General features: G+C 44.0%; 1 protein-coding gene across 1 annotated transcript in view; it reads left to right on the top strand.

The window, feature by feature from the left end:
- Nucleotides 1-19,157, top strand: part of Pstpip2 (proline-serine-threonine phosphatase interacting protein 2) — a 76,711-nt gene that overhangs the window by 19,916 nt on the left and 37,638 nt on the right. The window contains exon 2 of the mRNA XM_021645503.2: nt 16,604-16,704. Within this exon, the coding sequence (XP_021501178.1) occupies nt 16,604-16,704 (101 nt within the window). The remainder of the gene's footprint in view (nt 1-16,603; nt 16,705-19,157) is intronic.

The raw sequence follows: 19,157 nt of genomic DNA, 5'->3' as shown, positions 1-19,157 counted from the left end.
TTAATCCTTTCTCCTCAGCCTCCCAAATGCTGGGATCATAGGCTTGAACCACCATGGCTAGCCCAGCAGGTTCCTGTCAATTGGGAGAGTGTCAGCACCAACACCAGTTGGTTTAATGTTCCTTGGGAATCGAGACACTCTCCCTCAATTCTTAGATTCCCTCTCCCTGGGGACTTGTAAATGTTCTTCTGAAATTTGGAGATTAGATAGGTAACACTGACCATTAGCCATTTCTGAGTATGAAATCTGCTCAGTCTGTGGCTCTGTGAAGTGGACAGGGACCAGGAGCTCACCATATGTAGCTAGCTGGCACTCAGTAAAGTGTGGAGGACTTTCTGCACCGTGTCCAGTTCTGCCATTGGAACTCCATCAGAAAGCTGGGCTGCTGTGTGTGTGTGTGTGTGTGTGTGTGTGTGTGTGTGCGCGCGCGCGCCCTGTAATGTACGCCAACACAGATGGGCTTACATAGAAACACCTTTCCTTTTTCCTGAAATGCTCTACAGTGACTATTCTCAGGATGGGGCATATTCTTTTACACTTGTGGTTAATTTCCTTTAAAGCTTCGTTGCCGGGCATCAGGCTGCTAAGGTACTTGTCACGACAGTGTTTCAGTGAATGGCTGTGTGCATCTTTTCATTTTATGTTGTTACTCTTGTCTAACATGAATTCTTAAGGCGTATGGAGTTAAAATTTTCATGGGAGTTGTGATTTTCTTTTCTCAAAGATTGTGCCAGTAGCAAATGACAGTGGCTATTTTTCTATACTTCCCCACCATTGTTGGAGACACTCAACTGTTCTCTGTATGATGCCTGAAAAATTATGTCTAACTTGTCAGCACGCTCTCTGATAGCAAAGAATGATTCTCCTACTTAAAAATGCGTATTCGAGGTGAGCATGGTGACACACAGATGTAACCCCAGCACTTGGGAGGTTGAGGTGGGAGGATCCTGAGTGGGAGGCCAGCCTCCCTGTCACAAACAAGCAAGTGTGTACATTTGCTCATTGGCCATTTGGTTAACTTCTTACAGAGCCGCTTGCTTCTGCACCTTAGTCATTTGAAGAAAACTGGCTGTTCCTCTGGTGTGAGTGACTTTACGTTCTTATTTATCACTCCCTCATTAGATGCTGCTATCCTCCTGTTTGTCACTTGTCTTTTTATTTTGCATGGGAAATATTCTGTTATAATTCATTTTAACCTTAAAAATAATTTTAGGGGCTGGAGAGATGGCTCAGAGGTTAAGAGCACTGTCTGCTTTTCCAGAGGTCCTGAGTTCAGTTCTCAGCTACCACATGGTGGCTCACAACCATCTATATGGGGATCTGATGCCCTCTTCTGCCATGCAGGTGTACATGCAGATAGAACATTCAAATATATAAAATAAATAAATAACATCTTTAAAAAATAATTTTAGATTTCCAAAAAAATTGCAACAACAGCACAAAGTCCCAGGTACTCTTTACCTATATTCTTCATATTTTTTTTCCTCTCCCACTCCTCTTTCTTTCTTTCTTTCTTTCTTTCTTTCTTTCTTTCTTTCTTTCTTTCTTTCTTTCGGACAGGGTCTCATGTAGCTGATGTTGACCTCAAACTTGCTGTATAGCTGAGGATGGCCTTCAGTGTAAGATCCTCCTGCATTTACCTGTGCTGGGATTTCTGAAGAATATCCAGATCTAGTTTCATGGTGTGCAGGGAATCGAACCTGGGGCTATGTGCATTTTAGTAGTGTTCTACCAACTGTGCTATATCCCAGCCCAAGTCCCCCTCTTTCTATGCAAGTGCTGTATTTTTGAGCTGCAGCCTTAATTCACCCTGCCCCCCTTTCTGAGAAGTGGTCTTGTTGTGCTTCTAGACTGGCCTCACATTCCCAGGTCTGAGCCATCTTCCTGTCTCAGCCTTCCCAAGTTGATAAGACCAAATATGCACATTCTCCCCATCCCCTGAACCTCTAAAAATAAAAGGTCAGGCGCAGTTTTGCTTTCCTCCATAAACATTTCCATAGTGCTTTCTAAGCAGATGGGTGCTTTCTCACATAATCACAGTCCTGTGATTGATAAAAGTCTGGAAGGCCAGGTGGGGTATTGCATTCCTATGATTTCAGAAGACTGAGGCTGGGAGATTGGGAATTTTGAGTCCCTACCTAAAAATTAATAAATAAATAAACGAACGAATGAATAAATAAATGGAAATAATATAAAGATAGTATTATTTGCTAACGTCAAACGTTAGTATTTTTTCTAACTATCCAAATAAATACCCTCCTTTATAATGGGGAAAATGTTTCCCATCGAGGGCCTAACATTGTGTTTAGTTAAGTTGCTATAGTTGCCTTTAATCTGGAGCATTTCCCGAGCCTCTATCATTTATGATGGACACTTTTGAAGAATATAGGACAGTTACTTTGCAGAATGGCCCTCAGTTTGGGTGTGATTGTTTCTTTATGGGTAGGTTCAAAGAGCACATTTCTGGCAGGAATGTTGCAGAGGAAATGGTGAGTTACTCTCAGCACCCGGAGGGCTGGGATGTGGGGTTCTCCTGTGGAAACTTTGGTCCTTCAGTGAAAGTGTCTTTGTTAGCAACCTGCTGAAACTAATTACCACAAAGTGAACTGAAATAACACTCTTCCACATTTTGGAGGTCAGAAAGTCCAAAATGGGGCTCCCTGGGCTAAAATTAAGGTGTCAACAAGACTGGTTCTTCACAGAGGGGTTAGGCCATCTCTGTCTACATGAGATTCATGGATTTATCCAGTGAATTATGTTAGCATCACTACTAACCTTGATGCTCACGTTTGAGGAGTTCATTTAAACTGGAAACTTTCTCCTTGCTGTATCCCCACCACTCTTTGGACACTTCTGTGGTTTTTTGGCCCCTTCTCTTACAGGTTTGATCCTTATCCCAGTTGAAGGATAAACCATTTCTTAAAGTCCTGCTTCTTTTAAGGAAGGAATAGTGTTTAAAAACGAAGATTTGTGCTAGACCCTGGTTATTGCCATTTGGTTTTCGTTGTTTCTAGGCTCCTTCAGCAGAGAGAGCCAGGAAGTATATGTACGGTGTCTCCAAGTCTGTCCCAGCACCACAGGGCTTATTCCAGCTTCCTTTGCTTGCTGTAACCTTCATTCCCACCCAGTGACATGCTGCTGAGTGTTTAGTGACCAGCCCACCGGAGAATAACATATCTGATGGGGGCCCAGTGGGTTAGCTTGCTTGTTTTATGCAAGCCTGAGGAGCTGAGCCAAGTTCCCAGCATTCATATGCTTATAAACCTGGCATGTGAAGTAGAGACAGGCAGATCCTGAGAGTTTTCTGGCTAGCTAAGCTTTTACTTTAGAGAGAGACCCTGTCTGAAGGCAATAAAGGACAGAGTGACAGAGGAAAAGAACCATTATCTTCCTCTGCCTTCTGCATGCATATGTGTGGGCACCCATATCCACACATTCAGGTGAATGCCAGTTATCCACGGTGTGAAAACCCCTTTTATATGGCCAATGTCAGTCTGCCAATGTAGCGTTGCCCACAGGTCAGTAAGGATCAGTTATTATCAGCTGGTGTGTGCTGGCCCCAGCATGTCACTTTCCCCTTTTCTATGAAAATCTTGGTTCTCACTTTCTGTGACTCTCAATTCTCAGATTCATAGAAAGCTCTTTCACAATTGTTTATGATATAATTGTGAAACAAGCTGGACTTTAATATTTGTACTTATTGGCTCGTTAAGAAAATATAATAAAAATGCTGTGTCCAAAGTTATTTGTATTAATTTTTTTTTTACCCTTTTCATAGTCATTTGAACCCCAGCATTCAGAAGGTTGCTCTGAAGGATGACAAGTCTGAGGTCAGCCTGCACTGTAGCAAGACCCTGTCTCAAAAAGAGCCTTTACTTGGGGTTGTAGAGATGGCTCAGCGGTTAAGAGCACTGTCTGCTCTTCCAAAGGACCCGGGTTCAATTCCCAGCACCCACAGGGCACATGGCGGCTCACAACTGTCTGTGCCACCATTTGCAAGGAATCTAACACTCTCACACTAATGAACATAAAATAAAACTAAATAAAATAGAGCCTTTACTCATTAAAACACCTTACTAAGACACTGCATGTAAGTCCCAGGCAGGAAGAAAAGTGTTTAAAAAAAATCTGTCTGTTAAAGGACTCAGAAATAGAATATATAAACATCTCTAAAATTAACAAAAATATGAAAAATCCAGTGAAAAATGGGAAGAATACTTGAACATCCTAGAAATAAGGGGAGTTTGTCAGTGAGTTCTGGGATCAAGTGAGAGATCCTGCCTCAATGAATAAGGTAGAAAGTGATTGAGGTGGACCTTGATGTCAACCCTGAGTCCCCCCAACACGCACACACACGTACACACACACACATACACGCATACAAACATGCACCATGCAAGCATGTACACCACAGATACAGACATACCAGAAAGACAAAAAAGGATTCCTTTTGCCAAAAAGTTCTTGAAAAGTTTCTCAACATCAGAGTCATCTGGAGAATTCAAATTTCCAGATGGCCGAAACCGCAAAAACTAAGCATAGTGTTTAAAGGCCAAAGTGAGAAGATGGTTAATTCCATGTTGAGGCCAGTCCTGGCTACACAGTGAGACTCTATATCAACTCTCCTATTTCAACTTTCCCCTCAAAACAAACACGCCAAAAAAAAAAAAAAAAAAAAGATTAAAAAGAAAAAGAAAATGTCAGTATTGACATGAGCAAGGATGTAAGGCCACTGGAACACCAGTATGTTGTGAGAGAGAGTGTAAAATAGTACAGCCATTTTGAGAAAGGTTTATCAGTGTCCCAGCAAGCTGACCATGCTCATAGCTGATTACCCAGAGTCCAACTCCTAAGCATTTACCCAACGGGAATGAAAACATACATGCAGAAAAAGACTTGTACAAGCATATTTGTGGGGATTTTATTTACAAAGTCCCAGATTGAGAACAACGCAGACACATAACAACTGACTAATGGATAAATACTTTGTGTTATGTTCATATGATTGAATATTTGTTACCCAACAATAAACAAGAAGAAAAGCTAATGACTCTATTATAAAGGAAATCAAAACAGTGAAGGCATAAGACCCAGGGAGAGATTGCTAGAGCTGAGTGTACACTCATTATACTTCAAGAAATTAAGAGACAAAATAAGCCAGGTGGTGTACACCTTTAATCCCAGTACTCAGGAGACAGAAGTAGGCAGATATCTGTGAGTTTGAGGCCAGCCTGATCTACACAGTGAGTTCCTGCCTTAAAAAATAAAAAGACAAGCTGGGCATGGTGGCTCATGCCTGTAATCCCAGCACGTAGGGAGGCAGAGGTAGGCAGATCGATATGAACTGGAGGCCAGCCTGTTCTGCAAAGTCCAGGACAGCCAAGTCTACAACAGATAAACCCTGTTTTGTTTTGTTTTGTTTTGTTTTGTTTTGTTTTGTTTTGTTTTTGGTGGGGGGACAAAACAAGATTAGGATTCAGAGGAACAATGGGAGGGGACCAGTTATTGGGGAAAAGCCTTAGGAATGAGTCTGGCCTTGTTCTTAGGTGAGGGGGAAGAGGAGTGAGGGGAAGTTGGAGGACCTTCATCTATCTGTGCTTTAAATAAGACCTATGTGTCTTCAGCCCTTCCAAAAACCCAGAAGGCAAGACTTAGCAGTATACACAGCAAAGAAGTGAATGGCATTCTAGTTTTGGTGGCTGGATTAACACTTTGGCCATGGAGTCACTTAAAAACTTTTAAGACAAAAAAACTTTCTAGAACCGGCAGTGAGCTCATGTGACACACATGAGACATGACATGTGAGCCAAAGAATAATGAGAACAGTCTTGCTGTGCACAGGCCACGTGGCATGCAGGGGAGGCGGCATTCTCTGTCCTTTGTGCCCAGCCCCAGCTCTGGCTTTCAGCCTGGCTTTCATCTGGTCTTTGAGGCATATGCACTTTACTCCTAGCACCTGTCCAACCTGTACATACGCTATGCAGCAGGGCCTTCTGAGGACTTTTCTCTTTGCCCCTCCCCACCTCTTCTACCGATTGTGTGGCTTGAGGGTAGGAGGTGTAGGGATCAAGCTGGAGGCAAGTGGAGCCACCCTCAGGGCTACAAGTAGTGCACTGAGCATCCTCACGTTTGTTTCTGTGCTGCATCCAAAGTCTGTATCTGTCATGTCCATCACACACAGCATCTCCAGGCACAGGCTCTGAGAACCTCTGAGGCAGCTCTTAACTGCAGATTCGTCAGCCCCAGCGCAGGCCTGCTAATCCGAAGCTGCAATGGGCCTGTTTAGTCCTTCAAGAGGCCGGACTGCATCGAGGTCTGTTACAATAGGAAACAGAAAACTAGTGGGTCGTAGTGAGTCCTGTTTAGAGGAGATTTCAAGAACGTGAGAACATGTGTGGTAAGGATGGGGAGATAGGAGAATGATCTCGAAAAGGGAAGAGACTAGAGAAGACTCTTCATGGTTTGCATTTCATTTTAAAACCTCCAGTTTTGAGTAAAACATGCAAATTGGCATTGGTGCCTTTTGGAAGCCTAGAGAGCCCCCCGGAACAGGGAGGCCAGGTGCTTGGCGCCTCACACAAAGGCTGCATTTGTGTGAGGCCTGGGCGTAGAGGGCACAGATGTGCAGTGCTTTGCATCAGAGACCACAGCATGCTCCATAAAGAGTGTGATGCTGCCATTTCCATGCTTCATAAGGGGAGAAAGTGAGACACAGGAAACAACATTCTTACTGCTGCCTCTGACCACAAAGACTTTTACTGTCCACCCACAGTGCCATCATAATCCTTCAGTTATTCATTAAGAACTAAAACACAACTGTAGACTTCGGATATGGACTGGAGAGTTCACTTACTTCGTTGTGCTTTCAGCATTGACCTTCCTTTCCTATGTATTTAAAGGCTAAGTGGATCTAACTCTGCAAATATGGATGAATTATTGCTGATTAATGCTAACACAATGCCTACCAACTCTGTGGAATATCTTATTCAAGCCTTACAATAATCTTACTATATATATATATATATATATATATATCATTATTATCTTCATTACATCTTTAAATTGTGTGTGTGTGTGTGTGTGTATTTACAAGAGTGCCACAGCACTCAAGTGGAGGATCCTCTGAGGACAACTATGGCAGTCATTTCTCTCCTTCCACCATGGAGAACCAGGGATTGAACTGAGGTTGCCATCCCTGGGAGGAAAGTGTCTTTACTGATGAGCCATGTTGTTGCTCATCTTTGTTGTGCCCTTTATCTTCATTTTATAGGACAAAAGCTGAATATCAAAAATCTGTATTGTGAAACAGACTGAAGTCTGCTTAAGTCACTTGGCCACACAGCTCTTTGCATTTATTTATTTATTTCTCTCTCTCTCTCTCTCTCTCTGTATGTTATATGTGCATGGACATACAGTGTTTGCATGTGTGTGGGTGTGCTTGCACATGAATGTGTGTGAAGGACAGAGATGGATGTCAGATGTCTTCCTTGATTGATCTTTGGGTTGTTTACTGAACCAGGGTCTCACTGACCCTGGAACTTGCTGATTTGCTTAGTCTAGCTAGCTACCTTGCCTTGGGGAATTCCCTATCTCTGTCTCCCAAGCTCAGTTTATAGACAGGCCACATTGCCTGTCTTTAATTGGGTGCTGGGACTAGGACTCTTGCCCTCATGCTTGTGTGGGAAGTCCTTTATCCCTTGAGTTGTCCCCCAGCCCAGCTTTTCTTTGTCAAGTATAGGCTCCTACCTAATTGGCCCCTTAGTCCTTTTATTTGAAGTTCTAAGAGTGAAACACCCATGCCATGTGAATTTGATCCCCAAGTCTACCATTTAAAAGCACGTAAGTTTGGGCAAATAGTTCTGTCAATTGACTGACTGGTAGATTGGGATGAAGGAGATATTGAAAGGATTCAATGTTCTTTGAGTTTGCCAAGTGCTTCGTAGACCAGATGAGATGAAGACACATTCAGAAAGTTGTTTAAAACTGGCCACATAAGCAAAGAAATATGAACATAAGAATTTCTTCATTGAAAGCAGATACCGACGGAATAAACATAGCTTGTTATGCATTCAGAACTTTGGTTACAGTCAGATGGAGAAGTATCAGAGAAACCTTAGCAGATGTGAAAACTGCTACCCATGTCTTCAGCCACATTCTCCTAAGCACAAGTCAGTATATTGGTTGTGTTCCTCAGCTTTTTCTAATGAAGTGGTAATAGCTGGTAAAAGGCAAGAATGACACTCCACCCAAGTTCCTGCTCCAGCATTACTTTACCACCCTATTGTTGTTTCACCTTGCCCCTAAATCCCTCACATAGCTCTTTCTAGGTGAGAGATATGTTTGACATCCACACATTTCTAAATGTCCCTCCTTTCAAGCCAGCAGGTCAATGGAAAAGTTGGTATCAATGGTTTGTAAATAAGCGAAAGCAGAAGTAAGCCATGTGTGGTGGCCCGCGTCTTAGCATTCCAGAGGTTGAGGCAGGAAGGAGGACTGAGACTTGGAAACCAATCTAGACCACATAGTGAGATGCTGTCTTAAAAATGAGAGGGGGTGGGGGACATAAGTATGCACCCAAGTGGTGGCTGTTTTGGAATTTTTAGCTAAGCATTTACTGTCTAAATTTCTTGCCATATACATATGCTGCTTGTATAATCTGAGGCCATTCTCCCAGCCTCCATCCCTGAGTGGGAAATCAAATGCTCTTGTTTATCAGTCATCTGTTCTCTAGCCACACTAAAATAGCAAATGATACATGGCAGCATTAGAAAACAGAAAGGCCTGTTGGTGAACTGTAGATTGTGGGAAATTCTGCAGTGTGAAAAGCGGATAGAACTAGACAGAGGTCGGAAGAAACGTTCCCAACCCAGGCTAGACAGAGAATAAAGGGTGTAGATTCTCCACACCAAGCCCGAGAACCTTTGTGAGAAGCCCTGGGGCAGCTGAAGTGGGAACAGCCCTGGAGAGATCAGTCAGAGGACACTGGGAATGCAGCCAGCGGCCTCCCCACATGGGTGAACATGGAGCAGCTGCTTCTGGTAGTTCTGCCAAAGAGTGAGCTGATGTCACCCTGAAGCAGGTGTCTGACGGCCCCCAGCAGCAGGGCTTGCTTCTAGCAGTCTTCAAGGAAAAAGGTTAACGAAGCTCTGGGGCCCTCTGGGTGCTCTCCTCTCAGAACACTTTCCTACTGCTCTCACTCCTTGCAGCCATGCAGGAGCAGAAGCATCAGAAATGTAAGAGGTTATCAAAATACTGGGAGCAGAACACACACACACACACACACACACACACACACATACACACACATACGCATACACATGCCCCACACCCCACAGAGGCAATCTGGTGAGTTGGCCAACTTTTTTTTTTTTTAGACAAGTTCTTCCTGTGTAGCTCTTGCTGGTCTGGAACTCACTATGTAGACCATGCTGGCCTTGAACTCACAGAGCTCTACCTGCCTCTTCCTCCCTAGTGCTAGGAGTAAAAGTTTGCTGTAGTATCATATATATCACAAATTGCGACTTAAAACTGTAATTTAAAATACAGAGCCAGGGTTGGCATATGAGTGAGCAGGGAAGAGTGTTAGCTATAAAAACATGAAAGTGTGAGTTCAAATCCCCAACAGCCATGTAAAAATCAGGTGTGGTCATATGCATAATTGTAACCCTAACACTGTTAAGGGTAGAGTCAGGAGGCTCTCTGGGGCTTGCTGGATACAAGCCTTCCTCTAGGTATAGTAAGAAACTCTCAAATGAACAAGGCTGGGTATACTGGCACACACCTTTAATTCCAACACTCGGGACAGATACAGAGAGAGATCTGTGAGTTCAAGATCGCCCTGATCTATACAGAGAGTTCTAGGACAGTCAGGGCTACATAGTGAGAGCCTGTCTAAAAACAAGCCAAAACAAGTCAGAGAGTAGTAGAAAAACACCTGACACTGCCCCCCCTCACCCCCCAGACCCTGGGCACCTTCATACAAATGGGTGCACACCTCTCTCTCTCTCTCTCTCTCTCACACACACACACACACACACATCGCTTGTATAACACAAGGACCAGGGCTAGGTATAGTGGCGCACATCTGTAATGTCAGCACTATAGAGATGGAAGGTTCAAGGCTAAAGCCAAAAGTGGGCCAGTGAGATGGTTCATCAGGGGAGGGCGCTCGTTACACAAGCCTGTGAACCTGACTTTAGTGCCCCAGTCCCACTGAGTGTGGAAGAAGAGCTCCAGTTCCTGAAGTTCTTCTGTGACTTCAACAAGCACACTATTGCAGGAGTGTGACAAATCACACCTGGCATTTTTCATGTGTGTTCTGGGCTCGAACTCAGTTCCTCATGCTTTCCAAGGCAAGCACTTTATAGATTGAGCCATTCCCCAGCCCGTTATGGTTCCTTTCTGATAACCTCAAGTTCCTAAAGAAAATGCTCTATGTTATCTTCTGAAAAACATGTTTTAGCTTTACATATAAGTACATGTTTGGTTCTAATTGGCTTTGTATATGGTAAAAGGTGGATGCAGGCTCTCCCCCATCCAGCTTACACAGCTGTTCTGGAAACATCTGCTCAGAAGAATTAACGGCTTTGGCCCCTTCTCAGAAAGTCACTTGGTTACAGACAAATGAGTCTATTTCTGTATCACTTTCTGTTCCATCATCTACTTGTTTATCTTCAGGTGTCTGCTATGCAGTCTGATAATTGTAATGTCACGGAAAGTTCTCAAGTCAGGTGGTGTGAGCCTTCCATCTTTTATGTCTTGAGTAGCCCAGGCTGGCCTTCAGCTTGCTCTGCAGTCAAGGCTGTTCTTGATCTGATCCTCCCGCCTCCACTTCTCAAGCACTGGCCTACGGTTGTGCATCACCATGCTTGTGCTGACTGTGTTTTTCAAACAAAACAATCCACCAGTTGATGCTTGCACTTTTATTTTGTGCCTCGTCCAGGCTCTTTGTAACTCCTCATGGATTTTATTATTCACAGAAGAGGATTTGGGAATTCTGGTGAGATTATGTTGACTGTGGGAGAAAACCAGCTTTTAACAGTACCCACTCCTTCAAATAAGATGCGTGTTGACCTTTATTTAGGACTTCTTACATTTCTATCAGCAGTGCTTTTTTGTGTGTTTCCAGTAATGAAATTTTGCACCAACTTCAGTGTTTATCCCAGAAGAGTTTATATTTTTTATGTTACTGTAAGCAGTATTTAAAATCTGTTCTTTCCTTGGCTCCTCTCTCCTCTCCTCTTTTCTCTCTCCATTTCCTTCCTACCTTTACTTTTTCATTCCTTCTTTCCTTTCTTTCCTTTTTTTGAGACAAGGTTTCTCTATGTAATTCTGGCTGTCCTGGAGGAACTCACTATGTAGACTAGACTGGCCTTGAACTCTCAGAGATTCACTGCCTGTGTCTACAGAGTGCTGGGATTAAAGTGCCTTGCTTTGGGTCAGTTTTCTTTCATTGTGAGAGAGCTTTAAGTTTTGTATTTTTGTAAAGATACAGGGCTATTCAGATATCTATTTCTTCTTATGCTCAGTTGTGTTTTTAAAAGACTTCTTATTTCCTTTTTTCTCCAGTAAAAATTTTTTAATTATGTATATGTATCTGTGTGTGTCTGTGGGTGTGTCCATACACATGACTGCAGTTACCTGGAGAGGTCACAGGCTGGTTAGATTTCCTTGGACCTGGAATTCCAGGCATGACCAGTGAGCTTCCTAGTGTGAGTACTGGGAACTGAACTTTAGCTTTGTGAAGACATCATGCTCTCTCAACTGCTGAGTCATCTCTTCAGCCCCATCCTTTGGTTTTTTTGAGATAGAATTTCGTGATGTCTTTCAGGTTGGCCTTGAACTTGAATTTTCCTTACCTGAGCTGCTTAACTGCTTGGAATTACAGCTGTGTGCCACCACACCTGTTATGTTTGACTTGTAACACTTGTGGAATCTGCACTGATTGAAATCTGTATTGATGCTTGCATTTTCATTGATAGTGGCAATTTGTATTTTATTCTTGCCCTTCTTGTTTTTTGAGTAACGTATCTTATCGATTTGATTTAACTGTTCAAAGGATAACTTGGTTTCATCAGGGTTCTCTATTGTCTGCTCCTCGTTATCTCATTCCACTATTTAAAGAATGTTCTACCACTTACCATAAGTTTATCTAGCTCTTTTTCTTGAACTACTTAAAGTGAAAGCTTAGGTCGGTGCCTTTAAGGCCACCCCTCTCTCTTTTTCTTTGGTTCACTTGTATTGTTTGTTGCAGCCACTCCTGATGAGACCTAATTGACTAGGATCAGAAGGAAGGAAAAGAAGACCTCCCCTATCAGTGGACTTGGGGAGGGGCATGCATGCAGAGGGTGGAGGAAGGGAGGGATTGGGATGGAAAGAGGGAGGGAACCACAGGGGGGATACAAAGGGAATAAAGTGTAATTAATAAAGAATTTACAAAATGAAATTGTTAATTAATTAGTTAATTAGAGAAGAGGTCTGGTGTACTCCAGGTTGGCTTCCAGCTCACGATATGGCTAAAGCTGACCTTGAACTCTTGATCCTCCTTCCAGAGTGCTGGGAGTACAGCTAGCTGTGTGCCACCTCATGTGGCTTATGGAGTGCTGGGGACTGAACCAGCCTTTTTCATGCCAACTACACCAGCCGCCTTCCACTTGAGCCCTGTGTCATAATTCTGATATTTTCATTGTCATTTCATTTGAAGCGTATTTTTATTTTTCACGTGAATCCTGGTTTTTTAAAGGACTCGATTTAAACCTTATTCCTTGGCCAGTGGTGGTGACACACCTGTAATTCTAACCCCTGAGAGGCTAAGTTGCGAGGGTTGTCAGTTTCAGGCCAGCCTGTCGAATATGGCAAGACCCTGCCCCACCTGCTCCCCATTGTTTTATTTCTCGTTTTCTCTTTTGACCTAGCTTACCTTTTTTTTCTGCTGTATTAACGATACATGTTCTTCATATGGCCATCTAATAGACTGTCTTCACCTCTGTCTTTCCTTGGACACATGTATTTATTTTATATATATGATTTTTACTGACTCCCTGGAATAAATGGTAGGCTCCCTGATTGCAAGTACACAGTCTCAGGCTGGCTTTATAAATGTTAGTATTTTGTGTGTAGTTGGTATAAAAAATTTTAAGATTTAGTTATTATGTATACAGTGCTCTGTACATGCAGGCCAGAAGAGGGCACCAGATGCTATTATAGATGGTTGTGAGCCATCCTGTGGTTTCTGGGAATTGAACTCAGGGCCTTTGGAAGAGCAGCCAGTGCTCTTAACCTCCGAACTACCTCCCCAGCCCATGTTGGTGTGCAATTAAAATATATGTCAAAAGTTATTAATGTGAGTGATAAAGTTTGGGCATAATCCAAAAGACCTATAATGAGTTAACCATTTTATTAGGAGATATAATAAACCATGGCTGCGGATATAGTTCAGCTGGTAGTGCTTCTCTAGTGTGCACCAGCTCTGGGTTTGATCCCCACATAGCCAGGTGTGACAGCTGTAAACCCAGTACCACACAAGCCAGATGTGGTTGCTGGACACTTAGTACTCTATAAACTAGGTGTGATGGCTGCAAGCCCAGTGCTTGGGAGGCTGAGGAGGGACGGTCAGAAGCTGAGGGCCATACTTGGCTCTGAAGTAAGCTAGAGCAATCTGAGTTTCATGAGACCCAGCCTCAAAGGTGGTACGGGGAGGAGAGTGATACTTCACAACACAAAACAGTATATGCTAATAGCCAAGGGACAGTCAACACTCCAGGTGACAGAGGACAGTAAGCTCTTCCAGGAAGATGCCATTCAGAGAAGAAGAGGGGTTTGAATAGGCTCTGCACCAGAGGCAGAGTTTAAGAGAGGGAGCCATGTCATTCCCGTGGAAGGAAAAGCGTGTAGAAAGATCTTGGGGTGGCCATGTACCTCATTTGTCCTGGAGATGAGAGAGGAGAGCAGTGTGGGAGGAGCTGGAGGATGGAAGGTGTAGACAGGCACAGAAGGCTCCGATTATGGCATTCCCACTTCCACTGGCAGATTCTAGTACTCGCTCCTTGATTTTTTTTTCTTTATTTTGATATTTATATATTGACATTTATTTTTGAAAGATTGTCTCTCTCTCTCTCTCTCTCTCTCTCTCTCTCTCTCTCTCTCTGTGTGTGTGTGTGTGTGTGTGTGTGCCTGCCTGCAAAGGTCAGAAGAGAGCATCAGGTCTCCTGTAGTTACAGGTGGTTGTGCCTGGTGTGAGTTTTGGGAATCGAACTTGGGGCCTCTGGAAGCGTAATAAGAAACTCCAACCCCAACAGTTATATTTTTATTCAGTCAGTTTTCCCTTCCCTCCTTCCCCCTTACTCCCTTCCTCCGTCCCTTTGCTCTCTCTTTGGGAGTGTGTATAGGGGCCAGTGTGTATAGGGGCCAGCCTCTGGCAGTCGCCCTCGGGAGCTGTCCTCTTGGGTTTTGAGGCAGTCCTCTCCCTGGGACAGCCTCTTCCTGGGGCTAGTCAGCAAGCTCCGGGAATCTGCTTGTCTCTGCCTCCCCAGGGCTGGGATAATGAGCGCGTGCTCCTACACCTGACTTCTGTGTGGGCTGAATTCAGTTCTTCCCATTTCTGTGGCAAGCCTTACACCTACTGAAGTCTCCCTCCAGGCTGCTCTGGTGCTCCCTTGGTTCCCTTGGTTCTGTGTGTCTTGGTATATCGTGGATTGCATGTACATTCCTTTGTTTTGCGTCAACCTCCCAGTCTTATTTCTGTCATTCAGTTTACTGCTCATGTTCTCTGACTGGCATAGGCTGGTCTTCTACCCCCTTAGTCCTGGTGTTGGGTACATTGATTTACCTTGGAGTTTCTTTTCTTAGATACTTTTTACTTGGGTTTCCTTTCTTCATTGATCCAGAGTGACTGGCAGCTGTTCTGTTTTGTTATTGAAACTGGCAGCTAGGAGGTCTGTGTTTTCAAGAAATGCTTCTTTGCCCACCAGACCTAAACTATTTGTACTTTTAATTAAGGCACATCCCAGATGTCATAATACAGGAGAAGTCAAGCATTATTTTTTTTAAAGATTGTGTTTATTTTATATATGAGTACTCTATCTGCATGCATGCCTCCATGCCAGAAGAGGCCATCAGATTCCAGCATAGATGGCTGTGAGCCACCATGTGCTTGCTGGGAATTGAACTCAGGACCTCGGGAAAAACAGACAGTGCTCTTATACACTGAGCCATCTCTCCAACCCAAATCAAGCATTTTTTTTTCCTTGAGTTTTTTGAGACAGGGTATCTCTGTGTAGCCTTGGCTGTCCTGGACCCACTTTGTAGACCAGGCTGGCCTTGAACTCAGAGATCTGCCTGTCTCTATCTCTCAGAGTACTGGGATTACAAGCATTTGCCACTATGCCCTACTAAGTCAAACATTTTTTTTAAAAGATCTATTTATTTATCATTTATACAGTGTTCTGTTTGCATGTATGCCTGTTCACCAAAAGAGAGCACCAGATCTCACTATGGATGATTATGAGCCACCATGTAGTTGTTGGGAATTGAACTCAGGAATTGGGAATTGACCTTTGGGAAGCACAGCCAGGGTTCTTAACTTCTGAGCCATCTCCCCAGCCCAAGTCAAGCTTTCTTAATGAGTAGGAATGGAGACTTCTATCTACCAAATGATGCTGACAATGACCCTCTGAATTCCTTTGTTCACTTCCCCAGGAGGCTTTGTTTCATTGTCCTATTCTTATGAGTTTGGATGGGCCTGCAGGAGACCTCTCACCCTGCACATTTCTGCTGTTGGCCTCTGAGAGGCATAACATTGGGGAGATTTTTCAGGGAGGGTTTCAGGGGTGGTGACAGTAGAGTTGGAACAGAAAGGCCACCATCCATGTGAGCAGTACAGAGACCCAAATTCAGAGAACTCAGAAGACAACTGGGCTACTCGGAAAACATGAGTGTTGAGAGACTGGCTTTGAATTTTGCAAAGGATGATGTAAAATACTGTATTGAAGAGGAGGAAGTAAATTGCTACTTAAAAACTAAATATTGTTTTCCCCAAACTAGGACCAAGAATCATGTGCAACATGATTCCAGCAGGGCAGTGGCCACGTTCTTTCACTCTGGCTTGCCTCCTTGCTCTTGCCTTGGGGTTCAGGACTGCTTGCCTTTGGCAGATATTCCAGTCTTTCAAGAGGGCCAACTGGCTGTGGAAGATGTCAGAGTGGCGGGTTTAAAGACAAACTGAACTTTGCATAGCCCCTGGTTAAAATGGGCCTGCAGCCCAAGGCAATTTACCAAGCAGTGTGAAAGTGCACACAGCGAGAGGCTGCAGTGGCAATCTCCTGGCCTGACTTGGGTGTGAGTGGAGGCCCAAAGAGGGCTTGAGTCGGCCTTGCCCCTCATTCTCACGTCTCTGATTCCTGCCTTGTCCTTCCCAGTTAGTGGCTCTTCAGCTATATCATTTGAACCATTCTTCCCAGCTGCTTATTTTTAATTCTCTTCTTTTAGGTCACATGTCTTTGTAGAAGTGGTTCACTGAAGCCTCACTGTGGGCTTCCTGCCACTTCTGCCCTATCTGCTCTTCATACCTCTCCCTGGTCTGACGCTGTGCTGTTTATTTCACCAGAGCACGGACATTCTCAGCACTGTTGGCTATGACAGCATCATCCAGCACCTGAACAATGGCCGCAAGAACTGCAAGGAGTTTGAAGACTTTTTAAAAGAAAGGTACGATCAGGGCTCAGGCCCCGTTGGCCGGATGCTCCCACCTCCCCCAGATCAGGGATCAATTGGTTTCTCTTTTCTTTCTGTTTTAGAAAAGTGGTTTCTTGTTAGTACGTGGGCACGCGTGAACCACAGTGTGTATGTGGGCATCAGAGGACAACGTTGTGCAGTGGTTCTCTCGTTTTGGGGCGAGCTCCCGCTGTCAGGCTTGCCTAGAAAGCACTCCACCCTGAACTGTCTCAGCCGCTTTGCACTTGTTGTTTTGGTTGTGTTTACCAGTTCTGAAGATCTGCTACAGGGTGTCAAATAATCCCAGAAAGTATCTGATATTATGCTAGAGTTAATGTTAGAACTCCTTCTCAGTGAGAATCCACTATACACGTTTGTTTAGAGATTAATAAAGCAGCCACAAAAGCGTTATTAGTTGTCAGCTTTGTTAAGGAATTAACTAATAATTAAATTTTGTTTTTTTCAAGACAGTTTTTTTTTTTTTTTTTTAATGTGTAGCCCTGGTTGTCCTGGAACTTGCAGAATTCTTTCTTTCTTTTGTTTAAATGTTTTTCAAGACAGGGTTTCTCTGTGTAGTCCTGACTGTTCTGGGACTCACCCTGTAGACCAGGCTGGCCTCAGAGATCTGCCTGCCTCTGCCTCCCAAGTGCTGGGATTAAAGGCGGGCGCTGTCACTCACTGCCCAGCTGTAGAATTACGTATATCAGTGTTGTACTTTTCCAATAGTCATTACCCAGGTCACCTTGCCCACTTGGAAGAACTATTCTTTTTTGTGTAAGAGCACAGGAGAATAAAGGCGGACCCAGACGTAGTCATGAGGGTAGTCAGGAGGATGTAACCCTGTGCTCACTCCTGGAGCTGCCCCTTTCAGTCATGTTCTTTGATATGGAGATGAACCTAACAGCCATCTGTAATTAGGGCTTTCTCCTTTTGCTGTGTGAATGTAGGCTAGTTGGAGGTCAACCTTTGTAAACAAACACTTACATCCTCACATCCCAAATCTCACTTAGCTCAAACAAGCCAGGTTAGCATACTACTTATCTTTGGTGTATTTTGGAGGTGGTGCTCCATTAGCTGCTTTGGGTGACTTAATGCTCCTAAGCAAATCTATTCGTGAATTCTTTATAGCATCAGTTCTCATCACTTCAAGTTTCTTCTATATTAATACTTATCCTAAAATTCTTAAGAATCAACCTGAAAAACAGGATTTGTGAATGTAGCAGCAGAATGTGGCAAGCACACAAACATATTAAGAAAGCATGGTATCAGTAACACTGAAGAAGCAGACTAAGAATCGGCAAAGCACAATAAACAAACCACTAAAACAACCACAGGCTAATTCTTTGGCAGCTTCATGGAATCCTTGCAGGGCTCTGGCAGGACAAGGAGCCCCTGACAGCTGTGGGAGGCAGTGAGCAACCCAAATGGCAAGACAGAGACAGGACTTCATTCAGACAGGAGCTGTGGGGAGAGGTGGGAACAGGACCTTGCTCTCTAAGGAAAATGTGGTTTGTTTAGCATCTGGTGTCATGAGGATCTCTGCTGTGCTCTGGCCTTCAGCTCCCTAATTTCCACTCTCCCTCCGTTACCACAGGGAGTTCTTGACTTGCGTCTTCATGCTATCTGCTATGCTGGCTTAGGGACTGACCCTGATCAAGGATGCCCTTATCTCAGCTGATTATACCTCTAGTGACCGTTCCAAAGAAGAGTGCAGCTTGAGACAGTGGGGACTAGACTTGGATGTGGTGAAGGGAGACAGACCATTCCACGCAAGTGGAATAGGCAGGAACCTGAGACCTCCAAAGGAAAGAACGCTGGCAAAAGAGTCTAGACATGCTTTCTTCTGAGCCTGCTTCCTTGGTAACTTGCAGGGAAACACATCAGGGGCATGTATTTTTCCAGGTGTCTGTTTCCTCCTCCGTAAAAGGAAGCCATGTGCTCATGTTCTGTAAAATCTCTGAGCAGGGAACCCAGGTCTTCCTGAGAAATAACTCAGCGGAGGCAGGGTTTGGGGGATTTCGTTTTGGCTACTTGCCGTGACCCGGGAGCTTCCTCCAGCTCTAGGCAGGGTGTCATCAGATGCAGCTTTCATGCGAGATGGGAAAGGCTTTGTCTGATTATGCTGGCCGTGAGCTGTTGAAGGAGGGCTGGCACATAGATTATTCCTGGTTTGGGAAATTTGGAGGGTGAGATCAAAGCAAGCAAAGGAAGAAGCAGGTCTACTCAAGTATTGGGTTTTCAGGAAAATAGATGAAACTGGAGATCACTGTCACATTTAAGTGAGATAACGCACACATGGAAGGACAAACATAGCATGCTTTTTCTCATGCACGGAAACAAATGAGACCTGGATGTAAAAGGACCAATAGATAGGAAGGGAGAAGGAAGGGCGAGAGGAGCTGGAAGTACATGGGGAAATAGCACAGTGAAACCTGGTAAGTTTTGTA

Source organism: Meriones unguiculatus, chromosome 2 (genome assembly GCF_030254825.1).
Source record: "Meriones unguiculatus strain TT.TT164.6M chromosome 2, Bangor_MerUng_6.1, whole genome shotgun sequence".
In the NCBI taxonomy this organism is placed as follows: Eukaryota; Metazoa; Chordata; class Mammalia; order Rodentia; family Muridae; genus Meriones; species Meriones unguiculatus.
The sequence above is the reverse complement of the archived record's forward strand: the minus strand, read 5'-3'. Positions and strand labels throughout refer to the sequence as shown.